Here is a 23342-nt window from a genome sequence, read left to right as displayed (position 1 = left end):
ACACAGAGGCTGGCTACCCTCTGAACTGCTCCTGCTGCCCCATACCTTCATCCAGGGAAGGCTCTGCACTTGTAAATTCTCCTTTTAAACTGCAGCTGTACCAAACAGCAGGAGCTGCCACCAAGAACTGCTGTTGCTGCCACCCAGGAAACTGCTGCCCCAAAGCACATTGATTTTCTGTGCAAAAGAAAGGCAGTAATATTTGTATTTGTGACTTTTGTAGTTTTGGGAGCACACCCAAACACGAAGATAAGCAATGTGTTTGTCATGCACTTTTCACCAAAATGCTGCCTGCAGTGAGGGAAATGGGTGGCATCCTGCTGCAGAACTAAGTTCTGAATTGTACTGACATTTCTCTAAAAGAATCAAAACATCACTGCATGAGAACAAACATGGCCGTGTTATTTCCTAATAAATTCAGCAATTTTGGAATTTCTGTCCATGTGTGCCTACTTTTGATTCCCCCCCACCACCCCAATATGCTATAGGTTTTTGAACCAGCAGTATCACAAAAGCTGAGAATTTCTGGCAGCACCAGTGGGACAGAAAAACAGCTTGACAGTCCCCAATAAAGGGCTTTCCCCAATAGTTAAGATTTCTAGTACTTGTTAAAATGCGTCTCAGCACTTTCCTAGGTGGCAAGAGATCAGGCTCAGTGACTTTCCCACCCCCTTATTCCCAAATGGATAGGGAGGGATGGCAGAAGCATCCCTCCAGAGCTAGTCCCTGGCACTCCTCCCTGCCCAGTATGATCAGCTGACGTCCTGCTGTGTGCCTGTGCAACTCCATCATTTCCTACAAACGCACAGGCTTACTAAACTCTTAGTACCACGTAACTAATGATACTAACATTAAGATGGCACCTCTGAAATTCAGTCGTTAACTGAATGAAAGTCACTCTGACTTTCCTCCCTCCCATACTTTATGTATTCCCTACGTAAATTGAAGGTGACATAGTTGAAACAGCTGAAAGAACATATAAAAGACTAATTTTTTTGTCAAACTTCATGTGGGAACAGGGTAATTTACCCAGACGGCAAGAAAAAAGGTAATTAAACAAATCTGTTAAAATTTATATTGAAATATAATCCTTTAAAACTGGGCCACTCAGGTAAAAATGCCAAATCTGAAAAAGCCAAAGGATGCTTACACTTTAATCCACAAGCCACTTGTTGTCAAGTAAGGCAGTATCAAGGGAAAGTTTAAGAACATTTTATGAAATCATTTAGATTCAATGAAACATCTTTTATTAAAGGCAAAATTAATCCTTTGTTGTATTCCAGTGCATAAGGTATCCTAATTATAAAGCCATTTTTAATAATGAGATCTCTGGAGTCTCTTTTCAACCTCTACTGAAATACATGTTTAGTACGAACATTTTAATGTAAGCATGATAAGAATTATAGAAGACTGAAGAAAAGACTTATATATAGTTTAAGTGGAACAGAAAAGTATTTGAGTCTTCCAACTGATCAATGATTCCCCAAATGATCAATTACATCTCATGCTTTCACATGCAGAACAATTGTGCAAGTTTTGCACGATTAACAACTTACTATATATGAGGAAGTCTGACAAAGTTATATACATCAGGAAAACAGTAAACATTAGTAAAACTAGGAAAAAAATAAGAAACTCCACATCAGTGCTGATTTCCATATACTATGCACATTTTCAAAGTACAAATGGCTGTACCTAAAAGTAAGTGCAAATTGCAGTTCCGTTTGATTTATCATTTGCAAAAATGTAATCAGTAAGAAAGAACAAGTTAGCAAGTCTTTCACCACACAGGAAGAATGATAAAATAGAGATCATAAAAGCATTTTTTAATGTGCTTCCTCAGCTATTTCTGCACACCAAACCTCTAAAGAAAGTTATTAGTTTCTCATTATAGCATATGAACGTCTTGCAAATAAGAATGTCTTTTTCCTAATGTCACCTTGATTTACCTCAAAGCATGGCTCCTCGTGACTGAGTGCCAAAGGTGAGTTCACCAACTGAGTCACTGCAGTCAGTGGGCATCTGTGAGAAGTCTGGATTAGGGGACTTGGCTAGGATCACCTTGGAAAGCTCTAATAGTGCCAGGAAAAAAACCCGATGACACAGTTCTCTACCTGAACTATTACATTATTCTTTCTCATCTCACAGCTCCTAGGCTCAGGAAAGCCTTAATAATCCTCCTCAAAACAAGTAGTACGGGAGAATATCAGCTTCTACGTACTTTTCCAGCAAACTGGAAGTCAATCGTCATGGATAGAGGAAAAAACCTGATGCTTGAACTTAGGGAATAACCACTAGCAGTACTAGGCAGTTATTTTATGCTGACCAGCTGCTAGAGAGATTTGCCAGGAGAGATCTCATCCTAGGCAGAGCAAATGCAGACAGCAAGCAGACCCCTGCAGCCTCAGCTGCAGCCTGCAGGCAGCCAGCCCCAGCCAGCAGACACCTTGCCTCTCCCCTCCCCTGCCCTGCTGCCTCTGCTTCCCACATCTCTTCTGGTCTCCCTGCACCAGGCCTCCCCACACCAAATTGTTCTTCCTCTTCGCCAAGCCTGGTTAGCCTTCATCTTTCACATCAGAAGCCTTACAGGATTGCCATCGGCATGCAGACTGCCTTCAGCTCCCACGTTGTGGCACTGCATCCAGAAACAAGGCTTCCCATCCCATTCAATGTAATTCCTCTGCCACCTCCACCCTGCTGTTCTGGCTGCATTTCAGTTCGCCCACTCCTCCTGGACAGCAGGAAAGGAACATGTACGCACACCAGAAAAGTGCCACCCTGCTCCGTGATCCACTGCAGGATATTACAGGCATCTAAAATAGCCAGGATGGACAAAAAGTGAATCTTGCTCAAGTCCCACAAGACTGGGACAGCTCGATGCTGTCAGAGTTGCTAGTGAGTTAAGCCACCTAATGAAAAATCTGCATGTTTAACTGCAGTTTTTCATCATGTATCATTTCATTCCCTGTGTATAGCATTTGTAAACATGAAGACAGACATCCTGCAATTCTGAGTTCCCCACTCAATCACTGAAACACTAAAGATTTTTTTAGTGAAATAGCCTAAATGTGATTTTTTTTTTTTTTTAAATATACTGGCAGGAACAACAAAATAAGTGGGTTTCTCCCAAGTTCACTTTGTGAGGTATCCAAACCAACTCTTTGCTAGGATTTTCCCCACAGATTCAAGTGGGATGGAACATTTCCATTTGGAAGAAACCAAGAAAATCTAGAAATCTGAGTTAGGATCACACAATTCTAACAGCAGACAATAAATTGCAAGTGTAATACATGGAAAATACTTTTTCTCAAGGAAAAAAAATGTACTTGCTGAATTCACACGGGACTTCAATGATTCTCCTCCTTAGCTATGACAGCGGATAAACATCTTAAACAGCAGATAAACAGTGGATTCGTGTCCTACATGGGACTAGACAAACTGCATACATGCAGCATTGACTACCGCGCAACAGAAGTACTTTTAAGAGACACTGGGAAAGTAAAACCCATTGAACCGCAAATTCAGCCGCAGTACAGCAAAGAAAACCTGGCCAACCAGCAGAAACTGCTCAAGAGATCTAACCAGAAAAGTGAAACAAAAAACCCAACCAACCAACCAAAAAAAGACAAAGAAAAGCCCATGAGAAGAGACTAGGACTGTTTTATTTAACCGCCACTAAGATGGGACCATCACAATTCTGCCTATATTCCAGGAGTATTACAATTTCCTGAGGTGTGCAAATTCAGAATGAAACTAATAGAGTCCAAACAAAAATCCAAAAGGAAACTTGAAAGGAGAAAGGAAGCTATGCAAAATGTATATATTTCCTCTTTCATGGAATGATCTGTAATTTAACTTCAGTATGAAGGTTTAATTATCATCACAGATATTTGTATTGTTACAGTAGTCAGTGTCATTCAATACAGTATTTACAGGTTCAAGGAAATTTCAGCAATTAGGTAGCACTTCCCCAAATTTACAGTTTTCAAGCAAAACAGCATTTTTAGAATTCTACAAGTTTGCAACTAGTTTCAGATGAAACTGTACCAAAAAGCACCATCTTTTACCCCAAAAGTTGAGGCAAAACTGATTTTTAAAGTAGTTTAAACTGGAGTTACAAGTAGGCATGATTGCAAGGTTTTTCTACTGTGGTTACTATAGGATAGCTAAGACTGATCAGCCATCCTAATTCTGTATTTTTCCAGTTTAAAAAAAAGCTATGAGCAATTTCTTGTTTGCTTGGATTTGCAACATGTACTATTAGCTTAATATACCTGTTGTACAACCCAAGACATGATATATGTAAATAATGTATCTAAATCCTAAACCCCCAAAAATATAATTTCTAAAATGCAAATAAGTGGTCAAAGCAATAGTATGCTAAATCAACGCTAAATTTCCTACTGCCATGTGATATGTTCTCTACATTGGGTAGTCACAGCTGCTCTTTTTTAAGTAAAGCCCATTTTCTTTCTGGTGTTGTTAGTGCAGCCCTACCTGCCCAGCCGTATTAGTCACTTCCTACACAAGCACTTGAACACCTACTCTGAATCAAAACACCTCTTACTCCATCCAACACAGTACACAGGTTTAACTGAAGCATAAAGCTGCAGTTGAGCAAACCTGTCCCCTGTGCCATCACATATAAAGGTGTCACCTGTGAAATACTCTGGATAGGAACTCTATTGCTTCAGAGAGAGACTAAGTCCTTTTCCCAGTGCCCTTCCACCCCCAACCAAATTACATTCAAAGAAAGAGAGGAGGAAAAAAGGAAGAAAAGCAGACATATGAAGTCTTAGTCTCATGGTTATTCCACCCTCTTCTCCTCACTTCTAGAGCTTGAGAGACAGGTAAGAAAAGGAAGAACAAAATCAATAACTCTTCTGCTATTTGAGCAAGGGGGGTGTCTTCAAAAAACTTTTTGTAATGATCAATGCAACAGCAAGATACTCTTCTGTTACAGACTTTTATGATCTTATACTTCCAAATTTCACAACTGCTCCACTTCACCACCAAAAATATCTGTATGATACAAGCACAAGGCTACCGAGCTTGATCTTCAAAATCAGCGTGCTGAAATCACAGTTAAGTAACAGAGTAACATAGGCTAGTCCAGAAGAGAGACAAATCCCACCTTCTCTAAGCCACAAATAACACTTCCCATGACCCTACAGTAAAGGGAGGAAGGAAAAAAAAAAAGCTGCAATTTCACTGCTGTGAACACAGTTCAGCCCCCCCTCCAGAGGTGTACAAGGATAGCAAGGAACAGGGATGAGCTTCTTAAAGCAGCTGTAACTGATGTGCCATGAAGGTTCAGCCTTGGCTTAAGTGTCTTCGTTTAACATTACAGAGTGACACCACCAGTGCAAAGTATGGCCAGCTCTCAGAAGTCTGCTACGTGGATCATACTTGCTCAAAAGCAGCTGGACAGACAAAAGGATGTGACATCCGATTACAAAGATCCTCCTGCAAGGAGGTCTTTCTCTCCTGGGCAACTATACATTGTCAGGAAGAAAAACAACACAAACACTCCAACAATATGACAGAGATAAGCAGAGTCCATGGTTGAATAACAATTCCTTCCCCCAAAGTCACACAGCATACAACAGATGTTAGATTTCTTCCAGTACAAAACTTTCACTTTAAAGGCATTGATGAATAATCTATAATGTGACCAAGTTAGTCTTAAGTTGCATAAACCTCTACCTTTCCAGACCACGACTGCAAAGACTGTAAGCAAAAGGATCGCTATAGAAAGGAAATACCATTTTAAAAAGCTCCTGACAGTGGAAAGGAAGCTCATCCAGGAAAGGGAAGAAGAAAGAGAGCAAAAGTTGGAAGCCTGTGAGAATAGAGGTCACTCTCCAGGTTCTTTACAGCACTCATTTGTAAGCATATACCTTTTGAAGAAGCTCAACTTCCTGCCATAAATAAAGGTTTTATAACCCACTCAAAATACACATCAGCCAGCCATTTACTTAATTTCATCTGCCTTTTCTTATTCCTTGGGCAATACTTCTGCATTTTTTCAAGTGTCTCAATAGACCATTACACAAGATATACTATTATTTGATATATTCCAGATATAGTTCTCATCAGTTTTTCCACCATGGCTTACATATATGAAGTAATCCATTAAAAATTACAAGCTTACACCTTTCAGAAATATTTTTAATGTTTCAATGCCTGTTGGCGTCAGCATATATCAGTCTTCATGTTTGTGCAAGGTTTGTTCAAATCCAGAAGTAGGCTTGTCGTGATCAGGTTAGTGCCTGATACCAATTTCAGAGCCAAAAATTAAATCAATTAGTGCTTCCATGAAACTTATCTTCCCAGACAGACTTCACTGGTGAACTCAGACACTATGTGAAACTAAAACCCTGCAGAAGAGCAGTTTAGTCTGGTATAAACCTAACTTCACAAGCATTGAATAAAAATATTATTTAATGCTACACAGTCTTCAAAGGTGCGAACACATACAGGACATTAAAGACACAAGACACGTGCTTGGCTACCCAGCCTCTACCTCTGTGCAAGATTTGTTGGTCTTCCCTGTGGATCTAGCTTCTGCACATAGCAGCTATAAAGAGCGCAAGAGCTTCAACAAGTTCATGCAGGCAGCTTGCAGGTATATTTTGTGATGAATACAGAAACTCAACATTTATTGCATCTCAGCAGCAAAGCCCTCCCTATGTGCACCAGGCCAGGCACACAGCCAGGATGGACTTCACCAGAATCCCCAATAAATCACCTTACAACCACCTTGAGCTACCAAAAGACTAGCTGGCAGCCAACATAAGTACTTTAAGGATGCTAAAATCCTCCTGCAAAACTTGTTAGATACTGGTATCAAAAACTGGAAGGAAAAAAAAAAAAACAAACTTAGAATGAGACATCAGGAGATAAATCCAGAATGATGATGCTGCAGCCTGCCAAGTGAAGTATACAGCTAAACTAAAGACTAACAGAAAGACAAGAAGTTCAACAACAACCAGCTACCACCTTCCAGTAATTTACAGCACATTTGCCCAGCTGGTAACTGTAGTTTCACCAGAAAAAAAAATTTTTTTTTTCAAAATTTTTGGGATTGTTTCCCTGGGAAAAATTGGGATCCCCATTTCAGGGATTGTTTTTCAATGTTACACAGCTTTTCTTTGGTACCTTAACCATCTGTTCTGTTCATTGTTTTCACGTAAAAGCAATCTGTGGAAACTAAAACAATCACTGGTCTTTGCTAATTATTCTTTCTCTCATAAGTTTCTTTATACAACAGCCTGCATGAATTCCCTTAGAGAGTTATTTCACAAAGGCATCCTCTATAGCTTAGGTCAACTCAGGTAACGGCAATGCAGTCCCTCCTCTGCCAGCGGAGGGAGGGGACCACTTGGAAATTTCTCCAATTCAGCCATTGGTCTAACCCAAAACAGTCTCGAAAACACTGTTTTGAAATTTATTTAAAAGCCATTTCTCCTAAAACCAGTGCAAGACATTTGACTTCAGATTCCTTACAGACCAAAAAACACCAGACACAAAGCATGGTTTGAAGTGCGCTGCTTGCAGGCACTTTAGAAGTGCCGACCCAACTTACCCCCTTCTTGCATTTAGAGAGCAGTCATTTCTCCTCCCATTTCTCCTTATGCTAAAATAAACAGTTCTGAATCTGCGCAACAGCACTTTTCTCCTTGCAGTCCTTCCTGGTTCCTGCCATTTTTCTTAAACCCTTGTGCTGCTTTTGGCTGGGATAGAGTTAATTTTCTTCACAGTAGCTAGTAAGGGGCTATGTTTTGGATTTGTGCTGGAAACAGTGTTGATAACACAGGGATGTTTTAGTTACTGCTGAGCAGTGCTTACACAGAGCCAAGGCCTCTTCTGCTTCTCACCCCACCCCACCAGCGAGTAGGCTGGGGGTGCACAAAAAGCTGGGAGGGGACACAGCTGGGACGGTTGACCCCAACTGACCAAAGGGCTATTCCATACCATATGGCGTCATGCTCAGCATAGAAAGCTGGGGAAGAAGAAGGAAGGGGGGGACATTCAGAGTGATGGCATTTGTCTTCCCAAGTAACCATTACGTGCAATGGAGCCCTGCTTTCCTGGAGATGGCTGAACACCTGCCTGCCCATGGGAAGGAGTGAATGAATTCCTTGCTTTGCTTGTGCACAGCTTTTGCTTTACCTGTTAAACTGTCTTTGTCTCAACCCATGAGTTTTCTCACTTTTACTCTTCCGATTCTCTCCCCCATCCCACCGCGGGGGGGAGTGAGTGAGCGGCTGTGTGGGCTTAGTTGCCAGCTGGGGTTAAACCACAACAAACCTGGTGCCCAAGATTCCAAATAAAGCGTTGCCACATCCAACGTCCTCATTGCTCTCCTCTCTCTCCTACATCCTCAAATTGCACTCACCTTTTTAGTGGTTCCATCATTATTAGCCGCTCACATCATCTGTCATCATTAACCCAGATTTGCTGCCTCCTACTAATGTTCCAATGTTCAGGCGGGCTCCTACTTGAAAAATGAAAATAATAAAAAACCCTCTTCCTTGCTCTTTCTTTTCACAATAAGGACTGATAAAACAAAGTTTTCCTAGATCAAAACTCAATACAGAAGCTAAATGGTAAGCAAGTATCAGAGGACTTACCACCTGGTGCCAGTTCATTATTGAGGCAAGGACCCTCTCCTTGTTTCCTCCCCTTCCCCCAAACAAACATCTCAATGCTTCTCACTAAGAAACATGCTTCTAGCTTGTGAAAGCTGTAGTTACAGGCCATTCGTGCCAATGCACATGCTAGAAGTGTGGATTACATACAGCTTAAAAAAATTCTATATTGATTGTAAAAATAGGCTTAAAAGTTTTTATGGGTCAAAGGCAGTACATCTATAGAAACATAAAAAGTCAATTAGAGTGGAAAAGAATATACTGGAATAGTAATAAATTGATTTTGGTTGTCTTCAAAATGAGTTTATTTTTTTGTACTTGTACCAAAAGACTGTATGACCAAGCTCAAAAAGAACCTTCACCAGACCTTCACCAGCAGAGATCTCAAGCTGATACATACCAGTTTTCCATGACAGTGCTGTACCTTCTTCTGTTGTGCATTTTTAAATAACATCACATTTAATAACAGTCTTCAGGCATTTTGTGTCTTTGCAGAAAAACAACACCCCCATCCCCACCCCCCCCAAAAAAAACCAACCCACAACCCACACAATAAAAACCAAAAATCCTTCTATCATTTTGAACTCTGCATCTTTTCACCAGTTTTTCAAACAGGTAAGGAGCAACAAGGAACTTCTTTTGAGAGCTCTTTGGTGCAGGAAAAATTTCTCTCAAGAAAATAATGATCATACTTGGCACTGCTTGGCTGCAGCAAACTAAAGCTGTTGAAACAATCAAGATCAAAAAAGAGGTTTCTCATCTGCAAGAATATTCACATGTAAAACTTCACTTGTGAAACTGCCGTAGGAACAATCAGTTCGATGTTATAAAACACTTGGGGGTGCTTTAAAATTCCAGCTAGTTGAGAGGTGCTTATTTAATGATGCCACAGGCAGCAGAGACAGGACTGGCGGCTACCAGCCTGAGCCAGACTGGGAACCTCAGTGCTGCGAGCAGCTCAGAGAAATGCGCTGGACCGTGCCATCATGCCTGTCCAAGAGCTGTGGGTGCAGACGCACCTTTGGGCGCTGGACAAGCGACGACTTCCGTCTGGATTGTGAAAGAGGAAATGATGCAGCAACAGGATCAAATTGCAGGTTCGATTTCATCAAGCTCTAATGAAAACCTCCACGTGCCGTCATCTTGGACGTGTTCTGTCCCTTTCCCTCGCACTGCCTTTTCAATCGTTTTGTTCTGACAGGCTGTCACAGTTGCCAAATAAATGGACCTGCTTAGCCATGGACAATTTATTCAGTACCGCCTTGTGGTGGAATAAACATTTGCACCCTGTGCATGAGACAATTAGGAACTGGATAAGACAAAAAGTAAAAGTAAAAAATGGTTGTGAAAGGTTACTTTTAAACCAGATAATTTTTTTTCTGCTGCTGATGCAGAAACGGTAGGAAACAAGTTGCAGGTTGGGGTGAGCAGCGCTGCTAGCTAAAATGACTGTAGACCTTCAGCTTTAGGCAAGGTCTGCTTTTCTTGATATAGAAAGAAAAAGAATGAGATCCAGAACTCATTTTAGGTCCCTAATTTACCAAAAGTGATGGCTTGGCCTTGTCTCACTACCTGTCTCGGGCTTGGGTGAGGTCCTCACAAAGCATTACACTCTGGAATATTTCAGGCAGGATTTGCTGTGTTACTCTCACAAAAAGAATGACAAATCAAGCCTTCACATGCAATACCTACTTCACTGAGGCAAAAGCACTCAGCAATGTCCATCAGTAATAGTCACAACTCACTACAAGGAAGGTTTAAATCTTAGAGACTGGGAAGGTGTTAGTAATTTAAGATAAAGTTACAACTCCAGATAAGGCCTTGAAAGTATGGGCATCTTCAGAAGTCTGATAATTACTCCTTTAAGTTTTACTGAGAAATACAACAGAAGCAAGGCTGCATTTACTTTCCATTATACAAATAGATGAAAATTTCTAAGGTTGTTTAATTTCCACTGCCCCTATGTAACGAAAACAGGGATCATACATATGTGCATACTTTGAAATATCCAGATTTTAATAATGTATTTCACTTCGGCCATTTTGAAGTCTAGGTGGCCATGTATGTCAATACCCGTAAGTGTCTAACAGCAACAGCATTTAGACAGAACTCCAGTGTATTACAACAGATATTTTGCCTTAATCGGAGTAGGATTAGTTCACCACAATAAAATATACTATCGCCACCATAATTCTGCCTGGAGTCCCAACATCTACATTTTGCAGTTGGTATGCAACACTTGGCATCTAAATACAATGGGGCATGTTTGCTCTTTTGTGGATCTGTCCATTCCAAAAAACTTTTAAGTTGCACATTCTTTCCTCTTTTTAAGCTGCACGCTAATACCATAAAGTTAACTAAGCAGAGTTTCCAAGCTATTGCACAACTGAGCTGCATGTGAACTTGAAAAAGCACTGAGCAGTTTACATAGTCGCTTCCGTAAGGCCTCCAAAGGAGTACTTCTAAGCAGACAAATTATAGCTGGCACTGTACAGGTGCGCTGGAATGGAAAGGCACAAGGTGTCCTCTCCCCAAAGCGCACTCACACAGCAAGCAATGTTAAAATAGCTGAAAGCATTAAGAAGCCCTCCCCCACCATTTATTTGCCCCCATACAGCAGCAATAGTACTGACAATGGCAAAGCACTTATTTTTGCCTTTTCAGGAAAGCAGCACTTCTCACAGCACCTCTGTAATCATGTCACAGATGGCACACTGCATCTACCTACTCCACCCCAGTCCAGTAAAGCACTAACCCATTCTTTTCCTGGAAGTTCTGTACTTTAAGCTGTGTTTAAAATCCATTACATTTTTTTCCTTTTTCAGGTTAGATTTATTTCCTGCCCACACCCATCCAATAGGAAACCAGAAATAGAGCTAGTCCCATTTCACTTTCTGGCCACCATTTACCAGAATAACTGGCCAGTATTCAGCTGCAGGTTTAAACAGAGGCCAAAGATCCACCTTATATGTGGAGGCCACCAGACTTCACGATTCCGTTTTGTTTTATGAAAGCTCACCCTGAGCAAGCCCACCTTCTGGGGCAAACCGATTCTTACAACATCACCAAGCCCTTCCCATCCTGGCAATCGTCTTCTCGCTCTTCTTCCTTCCTCGTATTGTGTGAGCAACCCCACAGAGCCACATCACAGCTGAAACAGTTTGGATAGGACTTCCCTTTCCTACAAGCTAAAGGGACAGAGTCATTCAGATCCCCGTCCTACACCCCCGAGCTGATACACCACCATTCCTAAGAGATCAAGAAGCCAAACCAATTAAATTAGAGAGGTACCTGCCTTTGCTGCCATTCATATCATGTCAGAGGTAGAAAACAATACACAATGGCATCAGCATGACTAGGCTTGAGAAAGTTAAACTTCACCCCTTATATTTTCCACTACAATATCCAATATAGTTTGTACTGTACTTAATAAAAATACCACTGGGGCAAAAAAAAAAGGTTCACAGAAGGGGAAAGGTACTTTATTATTATTTCAATCTGATATTCCTTATGAAAGACTTATGCAGTTTTATAAGTGCACTACAGTCTACTAGCAAGCTCGTAAGGAAAAGGAAGTGGCATAGCTTTAGAAATTTCTTTCTCTTTTCATGAAATTGTAATCTAGGAAGTGCACAGCCTTTCTCACAATTAAGTAAATAAACAGGAGCAACCATACATCCCAACAAGCTTGTGAATGAAAATATACACTGACCTTACATTGAAGCAGTAAGGTAGCTACTAAGGTAAATATGAACTCTAAGTCATTTCAGATTCACTTCCAAATCTGGCTTAAACTACTGTTAAACTTCTGACCTTCTGCACTGAAATCCATAAAGTTTTCTTCTCTATGAGTAAAGTCTTGAAATTGATTTTCATCCTAATTTTTTCCTGTTTCACTTATATTAAGCAACTACTCTCAAGGCTTATTTACCTATACAATAAATGTATGTGTGCCATAGTAGAAAAGCATACATTTAAGAACTGGCTATTCAACAGGAATGCTGTTATTGTTATGTTCACATTAACTTCCGAATAAAATTCATTTCTTTGCCTTACCAAAAATTTTTCAAGTACTTAAAATGGACTCGAAAGTTAAATAGCCTCTTCATCACTAGACAGATTTGTCACTTTTTCTATACTAGAAAAAGTCATAGGTACCTGGCTAATAAAATCCTATAGGGAAGGACTTTTTAAAAAATATAATTAATAGAGGGAGTATTTAAAAAAAAGAGAGCAAGAGAAACATAAGTGCAAGCAGCTAAAGCATACTGAAAGACAGAGAAACCAGTGTAACTGGGTGGGTAAGTAATGCCTTTCTTCACCAGTTTAAATTCTTTTGAAGAAATTACATCCCTTACAACTCTTAATCATTTTGACAATGTACTTACATCCTGGCCATGTAAGATATGTACTTTCCTCGAGCCTGGCTGGTTTGGACAGCAGGAAGCAAGATATTTGTACAAGAAGATGAGAGGAATGAAGGGCCAAGAGGCCCCAGAGCAGTTGGAAGAACAGTTGTTCTGGGTGGAGAAACAGAGGAATGGGGCAGAGGTGAGCTGATGGCCTTCCCAACCCTGTTTAACTCCTTAATTTCTCTTAGTTTGGGCAATTAAAACCCAACAGTTCAGTTTTCAACTAACTTTAAAATCCCTGGACTGAGTCCATACCCGTGCTTGGAAGCTCCTGGGAACAGCTGGTGGGAGCAGTGGGAGGGAAGGCACATGGCAGACTATCTCCTCATGGCTCAGCCTGTCTTTGGTCCCCAATGCCAACACCACCGACAGACTAGCAAGGTGCAACACACTGGCTATGGGAGGCAGCTGACAAGCAGCACGGCTTCTGCTTCACAGAAATTCCACATTTTCAAAATTAGATTTCAACCCAAACTGAAACAAAACTGGTTCTTTTTCATCTGCCACTGAAATTTCACATTCATAGGAAGTCTTTACCCTTCAAAATCAGTTTTACTATCAACACCAACAAATTCATGGCACCACTGTAGGACCCACCATTTACCCTCACCCCTTGCTACCAACATCAACAATTTCATGACACTATTTATCCTCACCCCAGGAATTCAGGCTTTCTCCCACTAGCAAAATCCTTCCTGCAACTGTTCAAAGGTGACACCACCTTTTCTAGTCCCAACATCTCTGATCCTACAAATCAGAGTTTTAACAGAAATCTTCTTAGCTGTAAGAACAGCCACTCTTTTTCCCCTTCACTTCATAACAGCATGGGTAAGAAACTATGGCCACATATTCCAGCTCTACATCTGGCAAAGACTTATCCAAACAAGAGGAAGTCATAACTATCCATGCAGAGTAAGCTTGCAGCTGCTTCTACACAGGGAACAAACATACCACACTAAGTGGTGGGATGTTGTCATGGTTTAGCCCCAGCCAGCAACTAAGCACCACACAGCCGCTCACTCACTCCCCCCTGGTGGGATGGGGGAGAGAATCAGAAGAGCAAAAGTAAGAAAACTCGAGGGTTGAGATAAAGACAGTTTAATAGGGAAAGCAAAAGCTGTGCACGCAAGCAAAGCAAAGCAAGGAATTCATTCACTCCTTCCCATGGGCAGGCAGGTGTTCAGCCATCTCCAGGAAAGCAGGGCTCCATCACGCGTAACGGTGACTTGGGAAGACAAACACCATCGCTCCAAATGTCCCCCCCCTTCCTTCTTCTTCCCCAGCTTTATATACTGAGCATGACATCATATGGTATGGAATAGCCCTTTGGTCAGTTTGGATCAACTATCCTGGCTGTGCCCCCTCCCAGGTTCTTCTGCACCTGGCAGAGCACGGGAAGCTGAAAAGTCCTTGACTAGTGCAGCAACAACTAAAACATCCCTGTATTATCAACACTGTTTTCAGCACAAATCCAAAACATAGCCCCATACCAGCCACTATAAAGAAAATTAACTCTATCTCAGCTGAAACCAGGACATATGTTGACAGAGTATCTAGGCCTACACACACTAGGACAACTAACCGGTATTATCATTCAAGAACATTGCACAAAACCAGTTTTCTTTACAAAGAATTTAAAAGTATTTCCAGCAATGCTTGATTTTGTAAAATTTTGTTCCAAACTTAAGTTTTGGCCCAAACTGGATCCATCAACAAGCATTCAAGAGGGACCAAAAGCCAGCTATATGCCTAGTCAACTTTAAAGACTAATGCTTACAATCTTAAAGATACTTGGGTGTCATCCTGAACTGTGACAGTAACCCTTGGGCAGCTGGCTACACAGCAGCATTTCGGCGCTGGCACTGCATACAATGCGTCAGGAGAATAGGAATGGACTTTCAGAAGCTGTTTGCTGAAAATGACAGTGAAGAAGTTGAGGTGCTCCTGCACCTTACAGGCTGCTCACAGCTGATGGACCAGGTCTATCTGCCTCCTCCTCCTACTCAGGAACCTTACAGTGGCTGAAGTGGCTGGTTTGGTTTAGAAAGCCTGTAATCTAGCAGGTAATATATTCTCTTCTCCTTCACCTCTATTCCTCCTTTGGAAACTTCTGTGTTCTTGCAACATCAGCTGGAGGGTGGTCGCTCACCCTGCCACCACCTCCTGGTAGCCAGTCTGCAGCCATCCTGGCAACTCACTAGCTAGCATTAGAGCACAGTTTTGGATTAATAACCCTTGCAAACAGAGAGCTTCTCCCCCAGTGAATGACAGTGGCCCTTCTGAGCTCTGGTTTGACTCAGGGCACAAGCAGCTCATTAACCAAGAGATGATTCAGCACTTGGTGCCTACATTTCTGCTGGCTGGTTTTCATCAGCAACCAGACTACAGCTTTGAAGGTGTATCATTTATATGATACCATCGGACACCTGCAGAGGCTCACAGGTGTCAGGTCCCTCCGGCTCCAAGCCGGTACTAGTTTTAGGCAAGACAGCCTGCTCCTAAATTCTCCTCTTTGCTACGTGGTTTTATAATCACATTCCCCATAAAAATCCTGACTGTAACAGTCTGCTGCTTTTTTCTCCAAGTCTTTCAGAAAGAGATCATGCACAGAAAAGAAAGGGGTCGAAAACAAGATGTTGGGCCACAGAGAGAGGAAGACTGGTAACAGGTCCCGGGCAGAGGGAAGACAATCTCCACATTTCATGCTCAGGAGAAGAGAGCAGGATTTTAGTCCCACCAAAACCAGCCACGCACAGAACGCCGTTGGATGCAGCCCCTCCCCACCCCCAACAATCCCTTCCAATTTACTCATGGCCACTAATCTTGTTAGACTTCCTATAATTAAAGCACCATAATATCTGATTGAGAATATAGTATGCTGTTTAAATTAACTCACCCAAAGTCCTTTAATATAAGAATGACTGCTCCAAGAGAATTACAAGATTTACAACATAAAGCATCACTAATGAGTATAGGATCAAAACTGGATTACCAAGTTTCCCAATTTGCATGTAGAAAAAGCAGGCAGTCAAATCACCAAGGTTTCTATAAAACTTTTACAGCCACTTTATAGGAAAAGTGAAACAAGCATAGATACAATTATATATATATAGCTTCAAATATTTATTAGAGAACACATTGTACTTTATAGATGTTAGGAAACAGCAAATGTTATTTTGGTCTAGTCAATACTTGCTAAAAAGTGAGGAGTGAGATTGCTGTTCTGAATAGCACTTGTCAGGTTTACAGATTAGGGAGATGAGAAAACACATATAAACCTTAGTCCTTCTACCAGTCTGGGATAAGTTAAATATAAAAACCTAGTTAAACTTTAGGTCTTCTTCCTCTCTTCTTAAGTCAAAAATTCTTCCCGTACCTATCTGTTTATTTTTAAATAAAATTTCCGAACAAACCCCACCATCCCCCAGACACACAAATGGACAAAAAGCAGAACCAGGCGCAAATACTCCCTCTGACTCAGACGTACAAGCAGCCGGGAGAGGTTAGGAAGTGAATCACTCATTTAGCAAACCTATGTGTGCACACAGTTCCTGGAATAACCTGGGTTTGGTGCCATGTTAAATGGAGAGGAATATGGGAAGTGAAGGAGATGCAAATGCAATATTACATCTGTAAGACTGAATATCCCAGTTCTGCCTGCCCTGTCCCCAGTTTGTAAGCTGGATGCACAAGCGTAGAAGCCCACAGCTCCCAGCCGAAGGGCAAATGGTTCTTCCACCCTTCTGACCCCGACCTCACTTGGCACATACCTAGAGCCCATGGAGATGGCCTCTGTGAGCAACATGGTCCTGGAAAGCACTAACATTTCAAACTCTTCAGCCTCATCCATTTCACATTCACGATTAAGCATAACAAAGAACTGCTCTGGGCTGCGTTGATTCCTGGAGACAGGGCTTGTTGGGACCTGACCCAGGCTCTGTTGGGACCCACACCAGGTCCTGAAGTGCAAGAGCCACAACCTCTTTCATGCTAACCCATCACCCATACTTACCCCTCCCTCAGTTTCTCTGGGTCCAAGAGAATAAAGTCATAGAAGGTTTTTTTTTGGTGAATGGTAGATAAACTGGTCATAGTCAGATCCTGAAAAGCCCTGAGGGGTCTGCGAGTATTAGGCTGGAAGAAAGAAAAGCTAAATTGAGGCAGAGGTAAAGTTACGCAATTTACCAAAAGTCAGGCTCCAGATCAGCTTGAGCGCTCCAGGCTTGCCTGCTAAGCTTCTGCTCCAGCCATTAAATCTTTGAAAGGGATTATGCAGCAAGGTGCTGGTGATAAGAAAGACTGGATTTGACCTCTAAGGACCTTCAGATGCGACATTCCTAAATCAATTACCTTCATTTTCCAGCATGCCGGTAACACTATGAGCGAACTCTGCAGTTGGAGTATTTTCATCTGGATAATCTTCTTTTCAACAGTGCCTAAAACTTCAGTTGATTTTCTGATCTATAAAGGGCTCCAAGGCAGGAGTTTTGATGTTGTTCTATGTTTGCATAGAAGAGGACAGAGTGCATTATCAGGGTTTTTATTTTGCTACTCCATTAAGCATCATTTCAGAAATTACGATGAAACCATCATCAAGAATCCAGCTTTCTTCAGTGGGAAAACACACACAGACATTACAGGCAACATGAATTATTTTAAGCGTTATACTTCTGCCAACATACTCCACATTTTCAGCATGAAAGACCACTGCTTCTCCAGAGACTTAGTCAGCCAGTGTTCTCTCAAACAAAGGGCACAGATTGCTACTTCTTGGACAAGGAAACCAGATCTAAACAATGCATACTTGCTGCTTGGGGTTTTGCTTTTCAGTTGCTTTTGTTTGTTTCCAATTTCAGGTACATTCCTAAATCAAGCTGACTGTATCCAAACTGAAAACCTGTTAAAATTTTCAAACAGAAACAGCTTTTCAACATTTACTCCTTTTGAACTTTTGGTAAATTTTCATTTTTTCTTTGCTACATGAAGTGCTAAGTCTCAAAGATGAAAGGTGACTTTATTTCTATCTTATACTGCCTTTCCACTCACCCTTCCCAGAAACTCCTCTAACTGACACGGAGAAGCCTCTTCTGTCTCCTCAGGATGAGTCACAGGGTCCTTCCCCAGCACAAAGGAAAGATACATCACTTCTTGCTCTCCTCACAGAAATATCATTTTCTTGTTCTTTTCAAAAAAGGAAGATAGGGGAAGAACACACTGGACTGTTATTTGAGGGTATTTTGTTTCCTTTTTCCCTGAACAAATTTGTCAAGCAACTAAAATTCTGCCTGGTCATAACAGCATCGGTAACAACGTGCCTACAGAAGTGCTCTGTGAATCTCTTCAAGATCAGTATCCCCACTGCAGACATCCCCTCCTCTGCATCTGTATCCCTGCCCCATCTTCTATGCACAGGAGTAAGTACCCACATGGCTACCTGCCAAGCAGACCTTTTAACAGCTGCTGGATAAGCTTTGCAGAGTGCTCAGCAATAGTAGTGGCTTCCTTGAAGAGGGCATCCCTGCATACGCATCCAACAGCTGGCCAATGCTAAACCCACTTCATGAGGCATATCCCTGGTTCCCAGGCCAGCCAGCTGTTCCAGCCACCAAGCTGCTGGATCATCCTCCAAGAGTCCAGCCTAAACCAGGCAGAAGAGTTCTTCAGTATGGCTTTAGCTACCGGATCACATAACTTCCATAGATCACTGTAAGCTACTTTCTGTATCACTTTAGCTCACAGCTAATACTGAGCCTATTTTGGGTTTGGGCAGAATCTTGCTCTGATACAGCTTTTTCCTCAAACCTTGTAAGATACTACACCCCTTCTTATTCAAAGGAAACAAACAGGACAAAACAGGCACATCTAGTGGCATTTCAACTACTTTAGACAAAGTATACCCTAAACCCACCTCTTTTTCATCACTGATTTAAAAAACAAGGGGCTTAGATAACTGAATTCAATGTTTATGCCTCCACTGCAGACATCTGAATTTCATCATCTGAGGTCATTACTGATGACCCTGCCTGGCCATTCCTTGAAATATTTTACTACCTGTTCTAATGGGGAAGAACTACCATAATTCATTGTGTCAACTTGTAAAGCAGGCTGCAGGCACCTGCAGAAGCCAGAGAAGACCATCCTGACATCACACCACTTTGCAATTTCCAGCTTCAGAGCAAGACAATAGTCTGATACACAACCTCAGTGGCAAATACGAAGGTGGCACAAACGTGCACTGGCAATATACTCTAAAAACTTGCTGAGAGTTTCCAGTCTACCACTTGACTGCAAACCAAACCATTCTGGGCTCTGTGCATGAAGTCTTGAGGAGACTTATTAAGTGTTCCTGAGTTTCAGTGTACAGGAGACATACAAAAGACAACTCTGCTTCTCCTATTCATCAGTTCCCACGTTAAGCTCTTCCCTGTTATCTAAACACAACAAAGGTGGTCCATAAAAATGCTAGTGAGTTTACTATTAGCCAGAACAAACGCTACCAGCACTAGTAAATGCTATGTACGCTACCAATGCCTGGAGAGGAGCACGTGCTTCACTTCGGCCAGCACGTGCAATTTCCAAGCAGTGAAATGCTCCCTGGTCAGAACAGCCCGACAACTATTTATAGCACGTGGGGGTAGCTGTAGCCATCCATCCCGCCCCTACGCACGCAGCCCAGCGGGAGCACAGACTGCCCCAGCATGGCTCCCAGCCCCAACAGGTGTAAAACTTCATTCTACCACCACATCAGCATGTCTCCACCGAGCACATCCCAAAAGTTTCTGTTGGATAAAAACATAGAGGTGGTAAGCAAAGGGTTTACTTGGTTTTGTTTTTCCCACATACCCATACTTCTCCCATTGCTCTTTGGGTTCAGGGCATGCTTACACTAGCGGCAGAAACAATGCACAAGTGTTTTGTGGTGCTAAACTAGCTACTAAAAACACTAGCGAGGACAGAGCTCTGCTTTCAAGCTGCTGATTTCGGTTTGAAACAGCAGTTTTGACTGACAAAACACTGATGAAGATATAAGCGGCCTACACGTGAGCAGCCATCTGCCCAGGATGGAAAAGTTGTTGTGTTTTGGTTTCTTCCCCCCAAAGAAGCTCTTGTTTACTGTTGTAACTGCGATTCTTCACGAATAGTGGCACAGATTTTGGGACAACAGTCCCCCCCACTATTTTACTCTTGCATAACCGGCGGAATCCCAAGCGCGGTGTATTCCGAGAGGAACAGGCCGAGCGGCCGCACAGCCCGTCCAGGGCGCGCCCCACGCCCGCGGGCAGAAGCGGCAGCACGGGCGCCGCGCGGTGCGAGGGGCTGCGGGATGGCGGCCAAAACCCCCAGCCCCTGGCTCCGGCAGTCGCCCCAGAGGCGGCTGCTAACGCTCCCAAACTCCGTTCCCTATCAGTCTTGGCACTCCTCTTCGAAGGAACCCGGTGCCAGCCACGTAACTGCAAGAGTTTGAGAATTCAAGGAGAAAATCCTTTAGAAGATGGGGAAAGACTGCGAATATAAGTGACCGACCCGACAGGCTGCGTAACAACGCGCAAACACTTCGGGAACAAACGGTCATTAAATTAGCAGCTCACACGCGGGCGGCTGCCAGGCGCGTTCCGTACGGGACGGGAACGGCTCCTTCGGCACCCGCCCCACCCCGCCCCACCCGAGCCCAGCTCGCCAGGCACACAAGCCGCGCAGTCGGGCCCGCGGCGATGCTCAAGCCCGCGACCCGCGCTGCCGGCGCCTCACAGCTGCCCCACAGCTGCCGCTGCCCCGCCGAAGTGCCTTCCCCCTCAGCACACCTCCGCAGCGCCTGCCGGGCCGTACCTGGGAGCTGAGGTACCGCTTGAGGCACTCCTCGCACACCGCCTTCTTGCAGCAGGACAGGGGCTTGATGGGCTTCTCCTCCAGGCACACCCGGCAGCTCAGCAGCAGCAGCGGCCCCAGCTCCCCCGCGATCAGCCCGGAGAAGGGCTCGGGCAGCAGGAACAAGTCCACCACCTCGATGCTGCCGCCCGCCGACAGCGGGTCGCCGCCCGCCGCCACCCCGCGCCGCGCCGGGGGCTGCCCTGCGCCTGGGCCGCCTCCGCCGCCGGGGCCGCCGCGGGGGGAGGCGGGGGCCGCCGCCGGCCGGTCGTTCTCCACGCAGTAGACGGTGCAGTACACGTGCCGCCGGGGGGGGCGGCGGCGGCCGTTGCCCCCCTCCGGCCCCTCCTCCGCCAGGGCCGCCGGCTCCCCCGCGGCTGGTGGCCGCTCCGGCCCGGCCGCCGCCTCCGCCTCCTCCCCCTCCTCTTCGGCCCCTCGCCGCTCAGGGCTGGCGGCGGGCGGCGGCGGCTCCCCGCTTCGCCCCGGCCCGGCCGCCCCGCCGCCCGGGGCCGACTCTCGCGGCGGGGGCGGCTCGTCCGGGCCGGGCTCCCGCGGGGCCCCGGCCGGGCTCGGCGGCGCGGCGGCGGCGGCCGCCCGCGGGGCGCTCAGCGAGCTCTGCTGCTCCCCCATCGCCGCCCGCCGCCGCCGCCGCTCCTTCCCATCCAGCCGCCTCCCGGCCCCGCTTCTGCTTCCGGGTCCCGAGCCCCGCGCGCCGCGGCCCGCCGCGCCGAGCCCCGCGCCGCCCGCCCGCGGGCGCCGGCCGCCGCCTCCCGGCCTCCTCCCTGCGGGGCTGCGGGGAAGGGAGCGGCGGGTGCCGCTCAGGTCAGCGCCGCCCGCGGGGTGCCGGCCGGAGCCCGACCCCCATGCCGGGGAGGACGCGGGCAGCCGCCCCTGGTACCGCGGGGCAGCGCGCCCGGCCGCGCCTCGCAGCCGCCCCGGCCCGCCCCACGCGTCACCGCCCCCTGCCTGCGGCGGCCGCCCCTGCCCGCCGCGGCCGCCCCTGCCACCGCCCCGCTCTGACGCAGCGCTCCTTGGCCTCGCCCTTCATTCAACCGTAAACACCGCGTGCCTGCCCGCCCGCCACGGCCCGGCCCCGGCCCCGGCCCCGGCCCCGGCCCCGGCCCCGCGCGTCTCCCCGCGCCCCCGGTTGTCCTCCTCGCCGTGTGCCGCTACCTGGGGCCGGGCTGCCCCCCGCTGCGCCCTCCTCTCCTCCTCCTGCGGGGACAGCGTTTGCCGCCGCGCCCCAGAAACCGCCTCCTGCTCGAAAGCACGGAGAGCGAAGTAAGAGGGGGCGTTGCGAAGCAAACACCGGTTTAACTTTCGTAACGCCTTTATGCTCCGAGAGCAACGTCTTCTGAACAAACCGTGAGCTTCCAGGTAAAATCCATCCCCAAAGAAAACGGATCACAGCGGGCAGAAGCAGCGCCGTCCTCGCCGTGTGCCGTTCAGAATAACCTGTGCCTTTCAGAGCCATGCACTGAAAGCCAAGCACTGAAACAAGTGACGTTCACAAAAATCATTTAAGCAGTTAAAACCGGGTGGATCCACGTAGGTCCAAAATGGTATCTGGTTATTGGGGTGCTCGCAATAAAGGGGAGGGACTCTGCTCTGGGAGTCTGCCAGTATGCCAGTGCCCCTGCTTGAAGACAGTATCTCCAGACCTTGACATCATCAGTTACATCATCACATAGGGCAGATGTCGTGGAGCTGATCCTGCAGCAACTGAGTAACTTAACAGGGACTGTCCTGTTTCCATCCCGAACTGTGGCTAGAGTGTTAATCAGAAGTTCATCAGCTGCTCTGCTCGAGAGGGCATGCGGCTGGGCTAACTAGAGTGAGAGGGGAGGAGGAGGGCTGCAAGGGGGGAGATGACGGGGGGGATACCAGGGGTGTCTGCGTGCTGCCAGCTCAGGCCCCATGAGCTCGTCAGCTCAGGCTCACACAGGCCCCGTAGGACCCGGAGCAGCTCCATGCATTTGTCTGGCTCCATGCTGGAGCTCGGCAGCCCTCCAGCCCTCCCAGAGCGTGGGGTGTCGAGGGCACTGGATGGGGCCAGCCCAGCTTTGGAGGGCCCTGTGCGGCACTGAAGTACATGTGCGCTCTGGAGAGGAGCTGAGCCTCCCAGAAAGCCACACGGGGAGCCTGCCCTACCCTGCTGAAGGCTGGAAAGGGAGGCACCCCAGGCTCTCCGTGTGACAACTGGCAGCATCTGCTGGCCTGGCGGCCCTTCGGCTTGAAAATGGTGTATTTGTTCCAGACCCGAGCTGACCTGAAAGTCAGTGTGAATGAATTTCTGCAATGTCAGACTGTAGTTACACCTGCAGGAAAATCATATAGAGGAATTATTTCTTTTAAACAATATGTTTATTTAGCTTTTCTTATCTGAGCCTCTAGAGTTTATGTTCCCAAA

General features: G+C 45.4%; 1 protein-coding gene and 1 long non-coding RNA gene across 2 annotated transcripts in view; both read right to left on the bottom strand.

Annotated features, from left to right (window-relative positions):
- RNF217 (ring finger protein 217) overlaps positions 1-21885 on the bottom strand; it is a 68552-nt gene extending 46667 nt beyond the window's left edge. Inside the window, exon 1 of the mRNA XM_072855781.1 lies at positions 20894-21885. Coding sequence (XP_072711882.1) covers positions 20894-21562 — 669 coding nt within the window. The 5' untranslated portion in view covers positions 21563-21885. The remainder of the gene's footprint in view (positions 1-20893) is intronic.
- Positions 16215-19319, bottom strand: LOC140649096 (uncharacterized). Its single transcript, XR_012041466.1, has 3 exons — positions 18113-19319; positions 17417-17963; positions 16215-17200 (listed from the first exon to the last, which is right to left on the bottom strand). It is a non-coding gene; the product is annotated as an uncharacterized lncRNA (long non-coding RNA).
- Positions 21886-23342: the final 1457 nt, after the last annotated feature.

The sequence above is a fragment of the Ciconia boyciana genome, chromosome 3 (genome assembly GCF_034638445.1).
Source record: "Ciconia boyciana chromosome 3, ASM3463844v1, whole genome shotgun sequence".
Lineage (NCBI taxonomy): Eukaryota > Metazoa > Chordata > Aves > Ciconiiformes > Ciconiidae > Ciconia > Ciconia boyciana.
Note: the sequence above shows the minus strand (reverse complement) of the source record. Positions and strands in the feature narration are given on the sequence as shown.